Source organism: Rana temporaria, chromosome 2, assembly GCF_905171775.1.
Source record: "Rana temporaria chromosome 2, aRanTem1.1, whole genome shotgun sequence".
In the NCBI taxonomy this organism is placed as follows: domain Eukaryota; kingdom Metazoa; phylum Chordata; class Amphibia; order Anura; family Ranidae; genus Rana; species Rana temporaria.
In genome coordinates this window covers 293,636,519-293,657,504 of record NC_053490.1, presented here as the reverse complement: position 1 = coordinate 293,657,504, position 20,986 = coordinate 293,636,519, and the positions used below count along the sequence as shown (strand labels likewise).

The following is a 20,986-nucleotide window of genomic DNA, read 5'->3' as shown; positions in this document are numbered from 1 at the left end:
GTTTTGACTCTTAAAAAACACACATGCTGAAGTACACTGCAAATTAACTTTCAGGGATGGATGTGCACATTGTGAAGAACCAGGACTATACCTTGTCCAGGCTCTGTCAATGATGTTTCTCCCATCTCTTCATACAAGGATAGCATCCTTTACATTACTTATGATAACGTTCTTCTGGTTACTAATATGTTTCAGTGAAACTTTTCCCGTGAGAGCAATGGACGCTGCCATTGCTGGCAACTTGTCTACAAAATATTAGTTGTTAGGCCACCATGCCAACTGTCTTGCTTCAATGCAGTTGTAAACCAGAACAAGTATGCAGACAAAGGCTTCTGAATTAATTCTTGACTTGGTTGATACATTGGGGGTCATTTCCGAAAGACAAATCCACTGCACTGCAGTTGCAAACTACAAGTGCAAAGTGCACTTAAAATTGCACTTGGAAGTGCAGTCGCTGTAAATCTGGGGGTAGATCTGAAATGAGGGGGAAGCTCTGCTGATTTTATTATCCAATCATATGCAAGCTAAAATGCTGGGGTTTTTTTTTCAGTGATCTTTCAGTGCAATTTCAAGTTGAACCTCTGGCATTAATACTCAACCAAGCAACTAGCATTTCTTCAGCATTTGCAGCACATGCATTTCTCCTAGGATACATTCACTTTGAGGCTATGCTCACAAAAATCTATAAGGCCCCTTTCACAAATGCGGACCGTTCAGATCTACCTGTCAGTTTTTTCAGGCAGACCTGAACGGACGCTCCATACATATCTATGGAGCGATGGATGTCAGCGGTGACATGTCCGCTGACATCCGATCCGCTAAATCCAGACGAATGGAAACCCTATTTTATCATGAATGGCAACATGTACTGTGACTTACTGAAGCAGAGCATGACTCCCTCCTTTTGGAGACTGGGCCGCAGGGAAGTATTCCAACATGAGAACGACCCCAAACACACCTCCACGACAACCACTGCCTTGCTAAAGAAGCAGAGGGTAAAGGTGATGTCCAGCATGTCTCCAGACCTAAACCCTATTGAGCATCTGTGGGGCATCCTCATATAGAAGGTGGAGGAGCGCAAGGTCTCCGACATCCACCAGCTCCGTGATGTCATCATGGAGGAGTGGAAGAGGACTCCAGTGGCAACCTGTGAATCTCTGGTGAACTCCATGCCCAAGAGGGTTAAGGCAGTGCTGGAAAATAATGGTGGTCACACAAAATATTGGGCCCAGATTGTCAATTCGGACATTTTCACATAGGGATGTACTCACTTTTGTTGCCAGCGGTTTAGATATTAATAGCTGTGTGTTGAGTTATTATGAGGGGACAGCAAACGTACACGGTTAGGGCCCTTTCACACGTACGGACCATATGTCCGCATTTTCGTCCGTCCATTGCAGATGAAAACGGGACATACCTTGGTCCCTATGTGATTACGGGTGTCAGCGGATGAACATCTGCTGACACCCGTAATTGTCCGCCTCCGCAAAGATCCGCATTTGCGTACGGAAGAAAATCCTATTTTTCTTCCGTCTGGCGGATCGGATGAACACGGACATACGGTCCGTGTTCATCCGATTCCCCATAGGGGAGAGAGGAGGAAAGACAGGGCGGTCCCTGCACAGTGTGCGGGGACCGCCCTGCCAGCTCAGCGGGGATTTTACAGAGGATCCCCGCTGAGCTTTTGCGGACACACGAAGGCGGATCATTACTGATCCGCCCATGTGAAAGGGCCCTTATACAAGCTGTACACTCACTAATTTACATTGTAGCAAAGTGTAATCACATAAAAAGACATAATAAAATATTTATAAAAAAAATGTGAGGCGAGATACTGTATGTAAATCGGACCATACATATTACAATAGGATTGTACAATCCCCTTTAAATCCACAAACAGCCACCTAGCCACAGGGGCCTGTATAATTCTATACAAATTGAAGGCCTTGTTTTTTAGGTAGGCACTCCCAGTTATAGCTTTGGTAAATATGGAAAAAACAAAAAACAAAAATCGTACCATCAGATTAAAACATCCATTTCCATTTTAATAGAAGAAAGACAGGCATGTACAAATCTAAAATGATACATGTTCTGTGATAGACAGATTTCTATTAATAAAGCAGCACCCATTTACATGCATCAGATGACTTGCTAACTTGCTGGCTGTAATATTGCAAAATCTTGCTTCCCAGTGTGGTAGCAGTGACACTGTGCTGGTTTGGCCTGAGGCAGCATTATCCAGATCTGTTATGTCAGACAGAACTAGTGTGAAATCTCCCCAAAGGCAACATGGCTATATATCCCCGACAAATTTCCTAATCCTTCCTTAGGCCCCTTTTACACAGGCCCACCTTGTCAGTTTTTTTTTAGACGGACCCGATCAGACTCTCCATTATCTTCTATGGAGGGGGAAGATGTCCGTTTACACTTTATACCAGGGATCCTCAAACTACGGCCCTCCAGCTGTTGCAGAACTACACACCCCATGAGGCATTGTGAAACTCTGACATTCACAGACATGACTAGGCATGATGGGAATTGTAGTTCCTGAACAACTGGAGGGCCATAGTTTGAAGACCCATGCTTTATACAGAACATAAAGATCTTCTTTAAGACCCCTTTCACGCTGGCAGAGTTTTTCCATGCGCTTTAGCACTAAAAATAGCGCCTATAAAAAGCCTCATCTGCAATCATCTGGGGCACTGCGCTGGCAGGACAAAAAGTCCTGCAAGCAGTTTCTTTGAGGCTCTTTAGGAGCAGCGTATACAGCACCTACAGGTAAGCCTTAATTAGGCTTACCTGTATGTAAAAGTGGTTGTAAAGGGTTTACAACAACGTTAACAAGCCTGTAAAGAGGACCTTGCTTTAAAATGCAAGGTCTGGCTATCATATAATCAAGGGTGTCAAACTCAATTTTATCGTGGGCCACATCAGCATTATGATTGCCCTCAAAAGGGCCGGTTGTATCTGTAAGATTAGATGTCCAGCGCATCCCCTCACCTTTACATTAGATGTCAAGAGCCATCCCACCATCAGAAGTTGAGTCCTCCAACTTTCCCTTACATTACAGTTCACCCCACTTTCCTTACGCTGGGAAGAAGCTGGATGCATTGTTGAAAGCAGAAAGTAATGCCGCGTACACACCATCACTTTATGTGATGAAAAAAAATGACGTTTTTAAAAACGTCACTTTAATTGACTGTGTGTGGGGGGAAACGTCGTTTTATGTCTTGTAAAAAACGACCAAAAAAAAATTGAAGCATGCTTCAATTTTATGTGTCGTTTTTCAAAAGTGCACTTTTTACTTCACAGAAATTGACCGTGTGTAGCAAAAAACGTCGTTTTCTAAGACGTTTTTTCACCCGCGCATGCCCAGAAGCTACTTATGAAGCGAGCTTCAATGGTAAAACGTGGTGGAACGTAACCTCACTTTGCAAGAACATTGCAAGAAAAACGATGGTGTGTAGGCAACTTCGTCTTTGAAAATTGAAGTTTCAAAAACGTAATTTTTTACTTCACAGAAAGTGTCGTTTTTTTTCATCACATAAAGTGATGGTGTGTGTATGCGGCATTAGGGTCTGAAATAGGACCAGAGGAGGGCTGGATCTCTTCCGCAGCTGCAGCAGAGGTGCGAGGGCAACATGAAATGGCCTGGAGGGCCGGATTTGGCCCGCGGACCTTGTGTTTGACACCTGTGATATAATGCATTGTCTCCCTGCATTAAAGCAGAATTAAACCCAAAAAATGTCATATTGCAGCTTGCCAATCATTAAATGTGGTGCCTGTATTTGCTTTCTTTGTTTAGGCTCTTACCCCTCTGTTTTTACCTGGCCAGTAACACCTCCTGTCCTAAGAGTGTCCACATTCTACATGAATGAGCACAGCAGACAGCAGCACTGTCAGTCTGGGGGGAAGGGGAGTGTTAAACATTAGCAGATTTAGACACACTAACAAAATTGAAGCCAAACTCCAGTTGACATTTTATAATCAGTTACAGCAGACTGTTTTTTCCCACCCCTTTTGGGATAAATGTTTTGTATAAATAAAAGCCGATCATTGTAAGAACCCGTCAGTGGTAAATGCTTTGTCTCAGCCCTGTAAACTGATACATCAGTAAGGGGAGCTTGTTCTTTTGAAGAAAAAAGAAAAAAAGAAAAAAAGAAAAAAAAACACTTACTGGCTTGATCACCAGATGAAAATAGAAGGAAAGCCTAAAAAAGAAAATTAATGCAGCCATCACATCTAAGAATTGGTAAGCTGCCATAAAAAATAAATAAAAGGTTTGCTTTTGGCTTTAAGAACGCTTTAGGCAAGATCCTGAGAATTAGGAGGAACGCCAATATAGCAAAGAGACATGGCTTCACAGTCCTTTAGAGTCTTATCACTAGATTTGGCATTCTCATTCTTCCTAGGATTTCCCCAGAAGGAAGGGTAGAAGTTCAAAAGGTGACATTACCCCACTCTCCACCTTGTTTAATCAAAGAATGCCTGTATGCATACTTGCATTGTGCCAAGCTGGACCAATAAGTATGCAATACAGATCCTTCCTGCTTTAAAAAATAAAATAAAAAAGTTTAATAAAACCGATAATTCCAGTAAAAGTGATTTGAGTGGCTATACAGCCGGCCGATCATTTTACGGCACTCAGAAAGAGCATCCAGTGTGCTGCAGAAAAAAAAAGCCGAGTTAGACTTACCGGTAACTCCTTTTCTGGGACAGCTCCTCCTACCAGGACAGGAAACACGTTACCCCCACCAGATAAAAGGGCGGTCCTCCAGGCCCCATGTCAGTCTTCGAGAACCGTAGGACTTCCCTGAAAAACATATGCATAATACACTTAACTTCCATACAAAAACCAGGTGGGAATGCGGCTGTCCTAGAAGACTCTAAGAAAAGGAGTTACCGGTAAGTTTAACTCAGCTTTTCTCCCAAGCGTCTTCCAGGAAAGCCCATGAGACGATGAGCCAGAACTTACCAGTCTAGGATGGGACAACTGCCTGAAGGACCTTTCGACCAAACGCCTGTTCTTGAGCAGATACAGGCGATAATGTTTAATGAAGGTCGAATAACTGGACCATGTGGCAGCCTTGCAAATTTGTTCCGGTGAGGCACCAGCCCTCTCAGCCCAAGACGCAGACAAAGCTCTTGTTGAATGCGCAGTGACAAAAGGTGTAGGAACTTCTCTAATTTTGTAAGCTTCCGAGATGGCTTGCTTTATCCATCTAGCCAATGTGGCTATAGATGCACTCTTACCCTTGTGTGTACATGAAAAAAAGGACAAATAAAGCGTCTGTTTTCCTAAAGGTCTTAGTGACCTCCAGATAGACGAGAAGGATTCTTCTCACATCTAAAAAACTTCCTTTCTTGATCGCCCTGTGGCGAACTACAAAAAGGATGGCAGTACAATGTCCTGCGATCTGTGGAATATACTGGCCACCTTAGGCTAGGGTGACCAGACATCTCCGGTTTCAGGGGACAGTCCACAGATTGAGGACACTGTCCCCAGACTAAGTCTGTCCCCAGTTTTGTCCACCGGATTGGATTTAAACAAGGGCTGGGGCAATTTCAAAGACAGTCAGTGCAGAATAATAAAAAAAAAAATCTGAATCACACACACACACACACACACACACACACGCTAAACCGCTCCTACAAGGGGGGTGTATTTGTTTTATTATCTGTGCCCCTTTCTGATGATCATGTGCTGGTCGGAGAGGAGGGAATATTTCTTCAGTTTCGAGTGCATGCCCATTCAGCTCTGCTCGCATGTTCTTCTGCCTTGGCTAAAGTCCTGACCAACCGCCTGCCTATCTCCTTGCCTTCCCTGGTGGAGTGATCTTCCTCTGCTCCCCACCCAGTAGTAGCCGGGGCCCAGAGATTAGGACTTGACAGGCTGAGGCGGATGGCAGCATCGACGGGCAGAGAGTCACTGATTACCGCTATTACTAGTAAAAAAAAAAAAAAAAAATAGGTCCCCGGATTTCATTAAAAAAAAAAAAAAAAAAAAAAAAACATGGATCCGTTTTTAAAACAACTCGATCCTCAAAAATCGTGAGGAATGGCTCCCTCACTCTGGAGGCCTGTAACTTGCTTACTCTTCGAGCTGAGGTAATTGCTTTAAAAAAAAATAGTTTTTAAAGTAAGTAATTTAATAGAAATATCCTCTAGGGGCTCAAAAGGAAACTCCACCAAAGTTTGAAGTACCAGGGACAGGTCCCAAGTTGGACAACTTCTCACCACTACTGGCCTGGCCCTAGAAATGGATTTGAAGAATCTAGCTACCGTGGGATTTTCCAAAAGAGAAAATTGGAGGAAAACACTGATAGCTGCTGCCTGTACCTTCAAGGTACTAACTGAAAGACCCTTGTCGACACCCTCTTGAAAAAATTCCAAAATAGAAGGAACATCATGCGTTGATCTTTGGTTTTCAGACAACCACGAGTTAAACTTTCTCCAAACTTTGGAATATGTGGCTCTAGTGACTGGTTTTCTGCAATCCGCCAGTCTTGATTACTTTGTCAGAAGACCCCTGAGCCCTCAGTATCTTTTCTTCAGATACCAAGCCGTCAAGCTTAAGGAAACCGCCTGTGGGTGTGCAACTGGACCCTGCAATAGCAAGTCCTCTCTCTTCTGAAGCCTCATTGGAGGCTCCAAGACCAGAGTCTGTAGCAGGGAAAACCATGGCCTCCTGGGCCAAAAAGGGGCGATCAGAATAAGGTCCGTTTCTTCTAGGAGAAACTTCCAGAATAAGTCTGATCGGCGGGAAGGCATAACAGAAGTCGAATGGCCACGGATTCACCAGAGCATTGATCCCCAGTGAGTGATCTGCTGGGTTCAGAGAAAAGAACTCCTCTGTCTTGCAGTTGTACTGATTTGCGAAAAGATCTGCTTCGGGACAGCCCCACTTGTCGTTGATCTCCGCAAATACCTCTAGATCAGGGGTCCTCAAACTACGGCCCTCCAGATGTTGTAGAACTACACATCCCATGAGGCATTGTAACACATTGACATTCACAAACATGACTAGGCATGATGGGAATTGTAGTTCCTGAACAACTGGAGGGCCGTAGTTTGAAGACCCATGCTCTAGATGAAGCGACCAATTGTCTTGCTCCACCTTGTGGCGGCTGAGATAGTCTGCCAGACAGTTTTGCGTCCCCTTCAGGTACACTGCTGTAGTTGAGGCTAGATTCTCTTCTGCCCGTGACTCCAGAGACCTCGCGTCTCCATCCCAGTTTTTCAGAAGAAACATCTGCAATGGTCTTTGATGGAATCTTGCCCATGGTACTGCAGGGAAACACAAGGTCATCAGACCCACTGTCCTTGAAACTTCCCTCAGCGAGTCCGACTGAGTGGTCGGTAAGGCGGAAACCGCTTGCACCATTTTTTGAGACCTTCTCCTCTGGGAGAAAAATGTTTTGGTCTACTGAGCAAAAGTCGTAGCCCAGATACTTCACCTTCTGGGCCGGATTTAGGTAAACTTTTCTCTGTTTATCAACCAGCCTAGGGATTGAAGGAAGTCCTGTACAGTCTGGAGATCTGTTAGCAGTTTTTGGTAAGACTCTGCCACTATTAGGAGGTTGTCCAGGTAAGGGATAATAGTTATCGCCTTTAACCTTAGCGGAGCCAGCACCTCCCCAAACACTTTTGTGAAAATGCGTGGAGCTGAGGACATACCGAAGGGGAGGGCTTGAAACTGAAAGTGCCGGATTTCTGTTCCCATTTTGACTGCTATTCTCAAGAATCTTAGGAATGCTGGATGGATCAGGACATGCAGATAAGCATCCCTTAAATCTAAGGTGGCCATGAAGCAGTTTGGGCAAAGCAGGCTTTTGATTGTGAACACTGTCTCCATACGGAAGTGCTTGTACCTGATTGATCGGTTTAGAGACCGAAGATTCAGAATAAGCCAATACTTCCCTGATGGCTTTCTGATAACAAAAATATGCGAATAAAACCCTTTGCTCTGATCTGAGCGGGGAACAGGAATCAGGACTTTCTGATCTAGCAAGTTTCCTATTTGGAGACCCAGAGCCCTCGCTTTTTCCCCCAATCTTTGGGAGGGGAGGTGATCAATAGTCGCTCTGGTGGTCGGAGAATTCCAGCCTGTACCCATTTGCTACTAGATCCAGGATGAAGGGACTGCTGCCCACTGTGGGAGAAAGGCCCTCAATCTTCTTCCCACTGGAAGATGCTGGTCACTGTGGCTTGGTGATTTGTTGAGGTGTGTTAAACAAAACACCCCCTCTACCTTTACACTTGTGCCCGGCCCAATGTTTCTTGGGCCTGTTGTCCTTTCTAGGACTTGGCTGCCTGCTTTGGCCACTATTTTTTTTTTTGGCTGCCTGCTTTTTCTTATATTCTGGAAAGGCCTTTTTTCTATCGGCCGTACGTTCCAGTGCCTCCTGCAGACCTGGGCCAAAAAGATGATCCCCTGTTAGGGGAAGCCTACGTAGGCGCAATTTAGAGTCTGCATCACCTGACCAGGTTTTAAGTCAAAGGCTTCTTCTGGCTGAATTCACTAAGGCCGAAGTCATGGCTGTCATTCTTACCGACTCTGCGGAAGAATCCGCTTAAAAACCCCACGGCACTAAAAAAGGAGAGAAAACGATTTTAGAATCTCTTCTCTAGGGGTACCAACAGATGGGTTTGAATCTGTGTCAGCCATTCTTCCAAGTTTCTGGCTACACAAGTGGCGGCCAGAGCCGGTTTGAGATTCCCAATAGCTGAATCCCAGGCTCTGTGAAGGAGGATATCTCGAGTCCTTAAGCGTGCCCATATCAAACGCCAGGTCCGAATTTTTTGAAACCTTTGAAAGAGGAGCGTCTAACTTTGGGTTTTTGTTCCACGGCTGCACTGCATCCTCATCAAATGGAAACCTTCTTTTCAGGTTACCAGAAAAGAAAGGTTTTCTCTCTGGATTTTCCCACTCCAGCTTCATAATAACAAGGAGGGAACTGTGCACAGGAAAGACTTTAGATTTATTTTTGTGCAAACCTTTGTACATAAGGTCATGTTTAGATAATTGCACCTCCTCCTCTTCCATTTCAAGAGTTGTATAGATAGCCTTTAAAAAGTTATCCACGTCTTCCAAAGATAACAAACCTTGAGCCCCTAGAGCAGTGTTTCTCAACTCCAGTCCTCGAGGCGCCCCAACAGGTCAGGTTTTCAGGATTTCCCTGAGATGAAATGGCTGTGGTAATTACTAAGGCAGTGAAGCTGATCAAATCACCTGTGCAAAAAAATGGAAAGCCTGAAAACATGACCTGTTGGGGCGCCTCGAGGACTGGCGTTGAGAAACCCTGCCCTAGAGGATTCTCTATCCTTGGGCCCTGTATCTGACCCTGATTCTTCTGGAGAACGGGTAGATCTGGCTTCAGCCTCAGAGTCTTCACTCTACATACTCTGTTGCGGAGTGCTACCCACTGAAGCCTATTTGAAGACGGACCCTCTGTGGGAGCCTGAAATCTATCAATTAGAGTTTTGAAAGAGCTAAAAAGTAGATTTAAGCTCATCACTAACTGAAGTCAGTATTTTCTGACACAAGGCTACCGGGTCATCTTTTACTAGGCCTAAAATACAGGAGCGGCAAACTGGTTTACTCCATGAGGAGCTCAGTTTACTTCCGCAAACCGAACATTTTTTTTTTTGGTGGCTGCGCTTGGGCTTTGTCCTGAGTCTTGGCCTGCAAGAGAACAAATGACCCTGTAAATTTTTTGCAAAATACCCTCCATTACACCCCATGCAGGAGAAAAATAAAATGTGCCCCCTTCACCTAGTCCCTACTAGTTACAAGGGGAAAGACACTCACAGGCTGTAAAAGAAAGTACCTCCACTTCAGGCTTACCTGTGAGGAGCTGGTGTTAGGGCTTGATTCCGCTGCCTGTGCAGGTATCTCAAAGGAGTCCATCCTGCCCCTGTAGTGGTCCGCGGCCTTTGCTGGGTTTCACTTTCAAACAACCAGCCTCCCAGCATCCCCCGTTCTGAGACTGGAACTAGCGTCTCCGGCGCCCGTCGATGACGTCAGATCGCCATGGAAGAGACCCCTCCGGGAACTTCCTGTGAGCCAGCTTGGAACGCAAGTTCCGCCCATCACTGCGCGTGGCTTCCTCCTTCCTGCATGCTCCAGCCTGGCTGTTTGACATGGAAAAAGCCAACACCGCCGCTGCTTATGCAGGAAACCATGCGGTTTTGCAGGAGGGAGCTCCAACGACATCGCGGTGCTGACATTCCCCCCATGTACTGAGAAGAAGGGACAGCAGCCACAAACCAACTCCCCCGTTGGATGTGCCGCTCTGGGACCTAAGGAAAGAGGTAGGAAAAAAACTCACCCATCTCTCAGGGAGCCATGCTCATGAGACCTAGGGAAACCCATCTGGAGGAAACACTAATACTGACATGGGGCCTGGAGGACAGCCCTTTTATCTGGTGGGGGTAACGTGTTTCCTGCCCTGGTAGGAGGAGCCCTAGGTCTCATGGGCTGCCCTGGAAGACGCTTGGGAGAAAAAAAAATTGCACTGCAACGCACATCACACCAGCATTGTGGTGTGAATGAGGCATATAGAAAACAATTACTTTCTATGTGCCTCAGTGGTGACCTGCTTTGATCCAGTGTGAAAAAAATGCAGGTTATCGCACTCTAGGGAAAAAGCTCTTAAAAGTAAAGTTAAACTACACGATACTTACCTCTCCTTCAAACAGTCTGACATCCCTCGCCGGCATCTTCTACCCAGCTTTTTCTGGCTCTCAGACTGTGGCTCTTTCGATTGGCCTGCACAGGATGATGTCATATGCCATGTATGCACAAGAATGCAGTTATCCTGCCACACAGGGATGTAAACCAGGCTGCACTTTAATATCTCAGTGTACATGCCAAAGACTATGAGCATGCAGGTAGGTTTCTTTTACTGCAAGTGACATTTCGTGCATCTTCTGCAACAAAGAGCCTGCTTGTTCAGAGTCTTTGAAAGCAGGGCTTTAGTTCCACCTTAAGTAATCCTCAAATGTGTATTTTATCTCAAATAGTGTTAGGGTAGCTCTCCCTCCAAAGAAGCACATTTACCTTTATCTGATGACAGCAATTACTTAGTTTTTCATCTAGTGGTGCTATTCTTCGGTGTCTGGGCTGCACCTGTGCATTACAGCCCTTCTAGGCTTCTATAGAGGAACAGAGACTATACCATAGAAGTCAAAGGAGCTGTAATGTGTAGGCAAGGCCAGGAAAGAAAGGATTTTGTAGCACTAGATGTAAACAGTGTAACCGCTGCCTTTAGATTGATGCAAGTATGAATCTGTGGAAAGGAAGGGTGGATAATGTTAGGTCAGGGAAATGGGGCAAGAAACATTGGCACACTTTGTTTTAGGGCTCATGCACATGTGGGTAGGGGTGATGAAACTGTAGCCCTACCACCCATTTTTACCACCGCCCATGTGAACAAGCCCTTAAATCAGGATCCTGCTGTGAGCAAGATCCTGTGTATTAAGCCTCGTACACGCGATCAAATTTTCTGACGGGAATTGTGTGTCGACAGCCTGTTGGCGGAAAATCCGACTATTTGTACGCTCCATCGGACAATTGTCGGATTTTCCGTGGACAAATGTTGGATGACAGGCTTTAAAATTTTCTGGACAACGATCTGTTGTCGGATTTTCCGATCGCGTGTACACATGTCCGTCGGACAAAAGATCAAAGTACAAATACACATGCTCAGAAGCAATGCTCACCAAACACAACATTAGCAGAAGGTGCCCAAAGGGTGGCGCAAAAGAGATGAACAACCACATAGTACGTCACTATGTTAGTGTTTGTTGGCCGACAATTGTGTGCCCTTTGTATGCAAGACAAAATCCTTCGGACTAAAGTCCAAAGCTTTGTCCGTGGAAAGTCTGATTGTGTGTACGAGGCTTTAGTCGTTAAATCTTGTACGGACTTTAAAAATGCACTTATCCTTTAAAGCAAAACTAAAGCCTAGCATGCTTTACAACCAAGGAGGCTGACATCTTAGCTAGTTCACAGTTGCCATGACTCTGCATGTGATCAGCTATGATACTAGCCATTTATAGCTTAACAGCTAAGCTTAAGGCATAAGCAGCTGAGACCGTTATTCATGGCATGTAATGGTTTTGGATAACAGTTAAAGTGGAACTTAAGTCCTGTTCTCAAAAACTGTGAGCAGGAAAGCACTTTAGGAACAGAAAAGTCATGCAACGTCTCTTCCGCAATAAAAGATTCCTAACCACCTACTTGCAGGTCTAATTTGGAATGTGCACTGAGCTGTGCAAGCCAACGTTGCCTGTGTCGAGCGAGTGACCTGTGGTGATCACGAAGCAGCAGGGCAGCCGATCAGCACAGGGCCTGGAAGTAATAAAGGAATATTCTGGCCAATAAAGTAAATAAAACACCCAAACACGCGCCTGAAGCGGTTTGAAAAACATGGCTCTAGGTGCATTTTTAACATTGTCGTTCTCCTATCAGGAGAACGACAATCAGAAGAACCTAGTGTGCATGAGGCCTTACTGTAATTTATAGCTTTCACATGGATCCCACATACATACTTCCATTTGTTTAACCACTTCAGCTCTGGGAGGTTTAATCCCTTTCATGACCAGGCCATTATTTTTTGCTACTTAGCACTGCACTGGAGATTGGGTACAGCGTTGCATGACTGCACAAACAAAAAACTATATAATTTTTTTTTTTCATACCAATGAAGCTTTCTTTTGGGTATTTGATGACCACTGGGTTTTTTTGTGCTATAAACTAAGAAAGACCAACAATTTTGAAATATATATATATATATATATATTATAGAGTTTGACAAATTTGCTTGGAATCTAGGAGCCAGCTAAAAAGTTAGGAGCCAGTAATCGTGCCCCGTCCCGCCGAGCTCAGAAGTGAACGCATACGTGAGTAGCGCCCGCATATGTAAATGGTATTCAAACCACACATGTAAGGTATCGCCACGATTGGTAGAGCGAGAGAAATAATTCTAGCCCTAGACCTTCTCTGTAACTCAAAAAATGCAACCTGTAGAATCTTTTTAAACGCCGCCTATGGAGATTTTAACCACTTAAGCCCCGGACCATTTTGCAGCTAAATGCCCAGGTCAGGTTTTGGGATTCGGCACTGCGTCGCTTTAACAGACAATTGCGCGGTCGTGCGACGTGGCTCCCAAACAAAATTGGCGTCCTTTTTTCCCCACAAATAGAGCTTTCTTTTGGTGGTATTTGATCACCTCTGCGGTTTTTATTTTTTGCGCCATAAACAAAAATAGAGCGACAATTTTGAAAAAAAAATTCAATATTTTTTACTTTTTGCTATAATAAATATCCCCCAAAAACATATATAAAAATGTTTTTTTTCCCCTCAGTTTAGGCCGATACGTATTATTGTACCTATTTTTGGTAAAAATAAAAAAAAAAAAAAATCAAAAAAAAAAAATCGCAATAAGTGTTTATCGATTGGTTTGCGCAAAATTTATAGCGTTTACAAAATAGGGGATAGTTTTATTGCATTTTTATTAATTTTTTTTTTTCTACTACTATTGGCGGCGATCAGCGATTTTTTTCATGACTGCGACATTATGGCGGACACTTCGGACAATTTTGACACATTTTTGGGACCATTGTCATTTTCACAGCAAAAAATGCATTTAAATTGCATTGTTTATTGTGAAAATGACAGTTGCAGTTTGGGAGTTAACCACAGGGGGCACTGTAGGAGTTAGGGTTCACCTAGTGTGTGTTTACAACTGTAGGGGGGTGTGGCTGTAGGACTGATGTCATCGATCGAGTCTCCCTTATAAAAAGGATCACTCGATCGATACGCCACCACAGTGAAGCACGGGGAAGCCGTGTTTACATACGGCTCTCCCCGTTCTTCAGCTCCGGGGAGCGATCGCGACGGAGCGGCTATAAACAATAGCCGCGCCGTCGTCCCGGATCGCTCCCCGAGGGAATCCGCACGCAGCGGGGGGGGGGGTCCCGATCAGACCCCCCACCCGCTAGAAGGCAAGGACGTATATACAGTGAGGAAAATAAGTATTTGAACACCCTGCTATTTTGCAAGTTCTCCCACTTGGAAATCATGGAGGGGTCTGAAATTGTCATCGTAGGTGCATGTCCACTGTGAGAGACATAATCAAAAAAAAAAATTCCAGAAATAACAATTTATGATTTTTTAACTATTTATTTGTATGATACAGCTGCAAATAAGTATTTGAACACCTGTCTATCATCTAGAATTCTGACCCTCAAAGACCTGTTAGTCTGCCTTTAAAATGTCCACCTCCACTCCATTTATTATGCTAAATTAGATGCACCCGTTTGAGGTCATTAGCTGCATAAAGACACCTGGCCACCCCATACAATCAGTAAGAATCCAACTACTAACATGGCCAAGACCAAAGAGCTGTCCAAAGACACTAGAGACAAAATTGTACACCTCCACAAGGCTGGAAAGGGCTACGGGGAAATTGCCAAGCAGCTTGGTGAAAAAAGGTCCACTGTTGGAGCAATCATTAGAAAATGGAAGAAGCTAAACATGACTGCCAATCTCCCTCGGACTGGGGCTCCATGCAAAATCTCACCTCGTGGGGTCTCAATGATCCTTAGAAAGGTGAGAAATCAGCCCAGGACTACACGGGAGGAGCTGGTCAATGACCTGAAAAGAGCTGGGACCACCGTTTCCAAGGTTACTGTTGGTAATACACTAAGACGTCATGGTTTGAAATCATGCATGGCACGGAAGGTTCCCCTGCTTAAACCAGCACATGTCAAGGCCCGTCTTAAGTTTGCCAATGACCATTTGGATGATCCAGAGGAGTCATGGGAGAAAGTCATGTGGTCAGATGAGACCAAAATAGAACTTTTTGGTCATAATTCCACTAACCGTGTTTGGAGGAAGAAGAATGATGAGTACCATCCCAAGAACACCATCCCTACTGTGAAGCATGGGGGTGGTAGCATCATGCTTTGGGGGTGTTTTTCTGCACATGGGACAGGGTGACTGCACTGTATTAAGGAGAGGATGACCGGGGCCATGTATTGCAAGATTTTGGGCAACAACCTCCTTCCCTCAGTTAGAGCTTTGAAGATGGGTCTAGGCTGGGTCTTCCAACATGACAATGACCCGAAGCACACAGCCAGGATAACCAAGGAGTGGCTCTGTAAGAAGCATATCAAGGTTCTGGCGTGGCCTAGCCAGTCTCCAGACCTAAACCCAATAGAGAATCTTTGGAGGGAGCTCAAACTCCTTGTTTCTCAGCGACAGCCCAGAAACCTGACTGATGTAGAGAAGATCTGTGTGGAGGAGTGGGCCAAAATCCCTCCTCCAGTGTGTGCAAACCTGGTGAAAAACGACAAGAAACGTTTGACCTCTGTAATTGCAAACAAAGGCTACTGTACCAAATATTAACATTGATTTTCTCAGGTGTTCAAATACTTATTTGCAGCTGTATCATACAAATAAATAGTTAAAAAAATCATACATTGTGATTTCTGGATTTTTTTTTTTGATTATGTCTCTCACAGTGGACATGCACCTACGATAACAATTTCAGACCCCTCCATGATTTCCAAGTGGGAGAACTTGCAAAATAGCAGGGTGTTCAAATACTTATTTTCATCACTGTATACGCCCATCTGCCTGTCCGTGCCATTTTGCGGACGTAAATAGTCGTGCGGCGGGCGTTAAGGGGTTAAAGGGTAAAAGTTCGTCGCCATTCCACGAGCAGACACAATTTTGAAGCGTGACATGTTGGGTATCAATTTACTCGGCGTAACATTATCTTTCCCAATATAAAAAAAAATATTGGGCTAACTTTACTGTTGTCTTATTTTTTAATTAAAAAAAAATATATTTTTTCCCAAAAAAAAGTGCGATTGTAAGACCGCTGCGCAAATACGGTGTGACAGAAAGTATTGCCATTTTAATCGCTAGGGTGTTTGAATAAAAAAAGCTTCCTTCCCTGAAAATGATAGGTGGGTTTACTTACGCTTTAAGCAAAAAAAAGCTGGCAAATCACTGCTGTCTGTATAGAGCCCTGTGTTTCTTACCTACACAGGGCTTTCTTCTGTCATTGGCTGGGCCATAAATCATTGGCCAGGACCTGCTGATTGGCAGCGAATGACAACACAGCCAGGATGGCGGACGGGTACTCACATGACTCCTACACAGAAATACCAGATCACATACATCTACGTGACTTGGCACAGCAGGGCTGCTCTGCCACAGTATAAGTGCGGCGGACGGTCCTGAATCAGTTAAAGTGGTAGTAAACGGTAAAATAAAAAAACCCACACACTGGTCTACCTGTAGGTTTAAAGTGATATTAAAAGGTGATAAACAAACAACAATAACCATCTCATTGTTTCTCTGTGCAATGGTTTTGCATAGAGCAGCGTCGATTCCCCCCTTCCAGACCCTTCCCTCCTGCCAAGTGCCCCAAGAGCAAGCAGCTTACAACGGGTGTTCCCAAGCAGGTTCGCTCCTGAGCCAATGCTCTTCGTGTCCATTCACACACAGAGCTGTGGCTTACCCCTGTCCCCTCTCACCTCATTAACTCACTGGCCGTGATTGAAATCAGTGGCCGATGAGCCAATGAGGAGAAGGAGGGGGTGAGACCGAGCCACGGCTCTGTGTCTGAATAGACACAGCCCTGGCTCGGCTGTCCCCATAGAAAGCGGCTTGTTGTGGGGGCACTCGGCTGGAGCGCCAGCGAGGGACCCGATAAGGAGTAGAACATGTTTGTTATATTTAAAAACAAAAAAAAAGTCTCATTTTAAGTGATTGTAAAGTCTTGTTGAAAAAAATAAATAAATGATATAAATAAAAATAATCCCTACCTGCTCTGTGCCGTTGGTTTTGCACAGAGCAGCCCGGATCCTCCTGTGCTGCTCCTGGCCCCTCCCTCCTGTTGAGTGCCCCCACAGCAAGCAGCTTGCTATGGGGGCACCTGAGCCAAGCTGTAGCCTGTATACAGTGCCCCTGTCCATTGAAAGGAATGGGCGCTACTTTAAAAGCGGTGCTAAGCAGGTGGTTTTAACCCCTTCGGGGGGGAATTTGCCGCTATAACAGCAGTAAAACTAGCTACCGCTAATGCCCCAGTATGAAAGAGGGTCCAAACGAGACACAGAAGACAGTGGTTTGCCCTGCTCTTTCCAAAAATGGGAAAAAGATCTTTTAGCTTTACGACTAGAAAAGCGGTTAGCTTGTATTGTAATAGCTATACAACTTGGACTTTTCATCCCCCATTTGGGTGGTAACAAGGCATGTTCACCCTGTGGTAATTCCCTCAGGCCAAGGGCTCTTATTGTATTTCTCATAGGGCCAATCTGCCTGTACATAGCAGCTGGAATATAGAAAAGACAGGTGCAGTGGTGCACAAATTACTAGAGTCTTTTCTTTTATCCTGGAGACATATCACAGAAAATACACTGCTGAAACCAAAGCATACATTGTAGAAGATAGGTTACAATCCTAAAGCACCATCTTTTTTACCCTCAGCCTGTCCCCACCCCCCTGGATTTCTCTTTCCCGCCACCATCACCGCCCTCTTTCTATTCAACGAGATGGCTGAACCTACGCCAGAAGCGTGGCGTACGCCATTTTACGGAAAAGGCTGCGCAACGCCAACGGCGTAGCGCTATACAAACAACACCGTTCTACGTACGTTACGTAGCGATGCAGGGATTCACGTATCCCAGCTGCGAAAATGAAGGTAACGCGAGAAGAAGCGGTGCCGTTTATATAATGCGAAGGAAATGTAGTCGGAGCGCTAAGCCGGTTAAAGCGGATAGATCCGTAGAGGATTCGGTATTAGAAAGGAGAGTTCTTTTACCGCCAGCTCCTGTTTCCTCTTCACTAGCTCGGAGAGTTCCCGGCGGGTATCTGGAATCTGAGGCGTTGTGGCCTTGTTATGCATCGCCATGATGGAGTGTGGAGAAGGAGGGAGGGGCCTGAGGAGTATATAAACCTGCCCACTTCCACTCCTCTACAGTGTGCGGACAAGGAGTGTGAGGCGGGATGGCTGCTGCTAATCAGTGCGAGGCGCCGCTAATGAGGGAAAGCCACGAAAATGGACGTGCAGCAGCAAATATTTATTCATGAACAATGTCTTCGTTGTGTATTCGTCTAGATATACATAGCTCCCAACTGCCTCTACTCAGAGGGGCTGTTCCTGTTTACAAACTCGGTCCCTCTTTTCTCCTTAGCTGGCTGACTTTTTAGGCTAGACCTCTATAAGATTTTTCTTGGAGTTCAGTTCGATTTTGCTTTGCGATTTGTGCTAAATGTGTGTTTTTTTTTTTTACCTCATTTGCATAAATGTGAAGACCTGTCATTCAACACAATGGGCCAGATTCTCAAATGAGATACGACGGCGTATCTCCAGATACGCCGTTGTATCTCTGAGTTGCGCAGTCGTATATATGCGCCTGATTCTTAGAATCAGTTACGCATAGATTTCCCGTAGATCCGACTGGCGTAACTGTGTTACACTGTCGTATCGTAACTGCATATTTACGCTGGGCGCTAGGTGGCGCTTCCGTCGAATTCCGCGTTGAGTATGCAAATTAGCTAGATACACGAACGTACGCCCGGCCGACGCAGTAAAGTTACGCCGTTTACGTTAAGCTTTTCCCGGCGTATAGTTACTTCTGCTATAAGTGCAGCGTACCAATATTAAGTATTGCCATCGTTCCTGCGTCGAAATTTGAAAAAGTTACGTCGTTTGCGTAAGTCGTCCGTGAATGGGGCTGGATGTCATTTACGTTCACGTCGAAACCAATGACGTCCTTGCGGCGTACTTTGGAGCAATGCACACTGGGAAATTTCACGGACGGCGCTTTCGGAAAAACGTCACTCACGTAGGGTCACAGTACATTTACATAAAACACGCCCCCCTGATCCAAATTTGAATTAGGCGGGCTTATGCCGGCCGATTTACGTTACGCCGCCACAACTTACGGAGCAAGTGCTTTGAGAATACAGCACTTGCCCGTCTAAGTTGCGGTGGCGTAACGTAAATCGGATACGTTACGCCGCCGCAAAGATACGCGGTTCTATGTGAATCTAGCCCATTCTGTTTTTGGAACGCATCAAATTTGCAATGGACTTGCATCAGTGTGATGTGGCATTTCCATGTGGCAAGGAAAAAAACGCATTCAGCCCTGGATCACACTGGTGTGTTTTGTCATGCCTAATCCGCGGCAAATGCTGTCCTAATCGATGCGAGTAGTTTCTGTACTACCTTTTGCGATTTTAGGCTGCGATTTACATTGACAACTTTCTGCACATATGTCTCTGAAATCATTCCCGCAGCCCAGTGAGAACCTGGGCTTGCAGGCATTTTTTTTTTTTTTCATTTATAAACCTCAACGCAGCTGCATTGTTTTCAATAGAAACGTTCACACAGGCACCCTAGGCTATATGTGTACACATATGTCAAATCCAGGTATTGGATGGGGGCAATTTTACACACATATTCACTGATCATTATGCAGGAAAAAAATGTGTAATAAAATCAGTCAAATTTATTTATAAATGTGTCTTTAGCCAAAGGCTTCTTAGCCCACATTTACATCTGGCCGATTTAGCATGTCATATTGCCGGCGACAGCACCGATTCCCAAAAGTAGTGCATTACTTTTGGTGACTTCAGGGGGGATTTCAATAGATCTCTGTGCAGAAACCCGCACAGATGTCTATGAAATCGCTCCCGAAGTCAGACTGAAATGCGGACTTGACATTAACACACAATTTCTAACCCACAGTCAGTGGTACGGCACGACAGTCTGACATGCGTCCGACTTCAATTAACAGGGATCCGACGTTGATGCCCAACAATATCAAAGCATGCTTTGGCCAATCGCAGCGCCGTCAGCGAGGCGAGCCATAATCGGCCAAAGGAAGGGTGCCTTTGACCAATTATGGATCAGGGGGTTAAGTTTAAGTCCACACCCCTCACTATAAGGCCACCTGCACGTCGGCCGTGTGTAGTGTGTTGGTGGCGTTGTTGTGAAAGAGAGAGTGTGTCATTTCATTTACTTTGAGCAGGCAGGCGATTCAGTTAGCGTGTGTATTTAGTGTGTGTGTGTGTGTGTATATGTGTATATATGTATATATATATATATATAATCGTATTTTCCGGCGTATAAGACGACTTTTTGGATGCAAAAAAATGCATCCAAAGTCAGGGGTCGTCTTATACGCCGGGTACAGTCTCCGTGCAGCTGCGATCGTTCATGATTTCAAAGCCGCGCCGTCTTCTCAGTGTGTTCTGTGATAGGCGGAACACAAATCTTCCCAGCAGCGCCTCTGTTCTGTGTTCCGCCTATCACGGATGCCTTCTCATCCTCGGACGAGATGAGAAGGCATCCGTGATTGGCGGAACACAGAACAGAGGCGCTACTGGGAAAACTTGTGTTCCGCCAATAACAGGACACGCTGAGAAGACGGCGCGGCTTTGAAATCATGGACGCTCGCAGTAGACGGAGACTGTCACCGGCCTCCAAAACGTGAGTGATGGCACTGTGTGGGCAGGTGAGGGCACTGTGTGGGCAGGTGATGGCACTGTGTGGGCAGGTGATGGCACTGTGTGGGCAAGCGATTGCACTGTGTGGGCATGTAATGTGATGGCACTGTGGGGGCATGTAATGTGATGGCACTGTGGGGGCATGTAATGGCACAGTGGGGGCATGTAATGGCACAGTGGGGGCATGTAATGGCACAGTGGGGGCATGTAATGGCACAGTGGGGGCATGTAATGGCACAGTGAGGCTTGAAAAAAAGCCTGTTTCTGTCAGCGGTTGTTCTGGCTAACCCTCAGCTTCCAGAAAGACTAGTAGGAAGGGGGTAGTCTTATACGGCGAGTATATCCCAAAACCAAAATTTTTCCTGGAAAATTAGGGGGTCGTCTTATACGCCGAGTCGTCTTATACGCCGGAAAATACGGTGTATATATATATATATATATATATATATATAT

At 45.2% G+C, this 20,986-nt stretch overlaps 1 protein-coding gene across 6 annotated transcripts in view; it reads right to left on the bottom strand.

Moving 5' to 3' along the window:
* The window catches only part of MEAF6 (MYST/Esa1 associated factor 6), a 53,499-nt gene extending 35,502 nt beyond the window's left edge, over positions 1-17,997 (bottom strand). For 2 of the 6 annotated variants that reach the window (XR_005747004.1, XM_040337227.1), the window contains exon 1: positions 17,841-17,997. Coding sequence is in view for 2 of the 6 variants with exons in the window: in XM_040337227.1 (XP_040193161.1) it covers positions 17,841-17,930 (90 nt within the window). In the remaining 4 variants the exon portion in view is untranslated. The remainder of the gene's footprint in view (positions 1-17,840) is intronic. The other 4 variants (XR_005747005.1, XR_005747006.1, XR_005747007.1 and 1 more) reach the window with 3 other exon arrangements.
* Between the last annotated feature and the right edge of the window lie 2,989 nt (positions 17,998-20,986).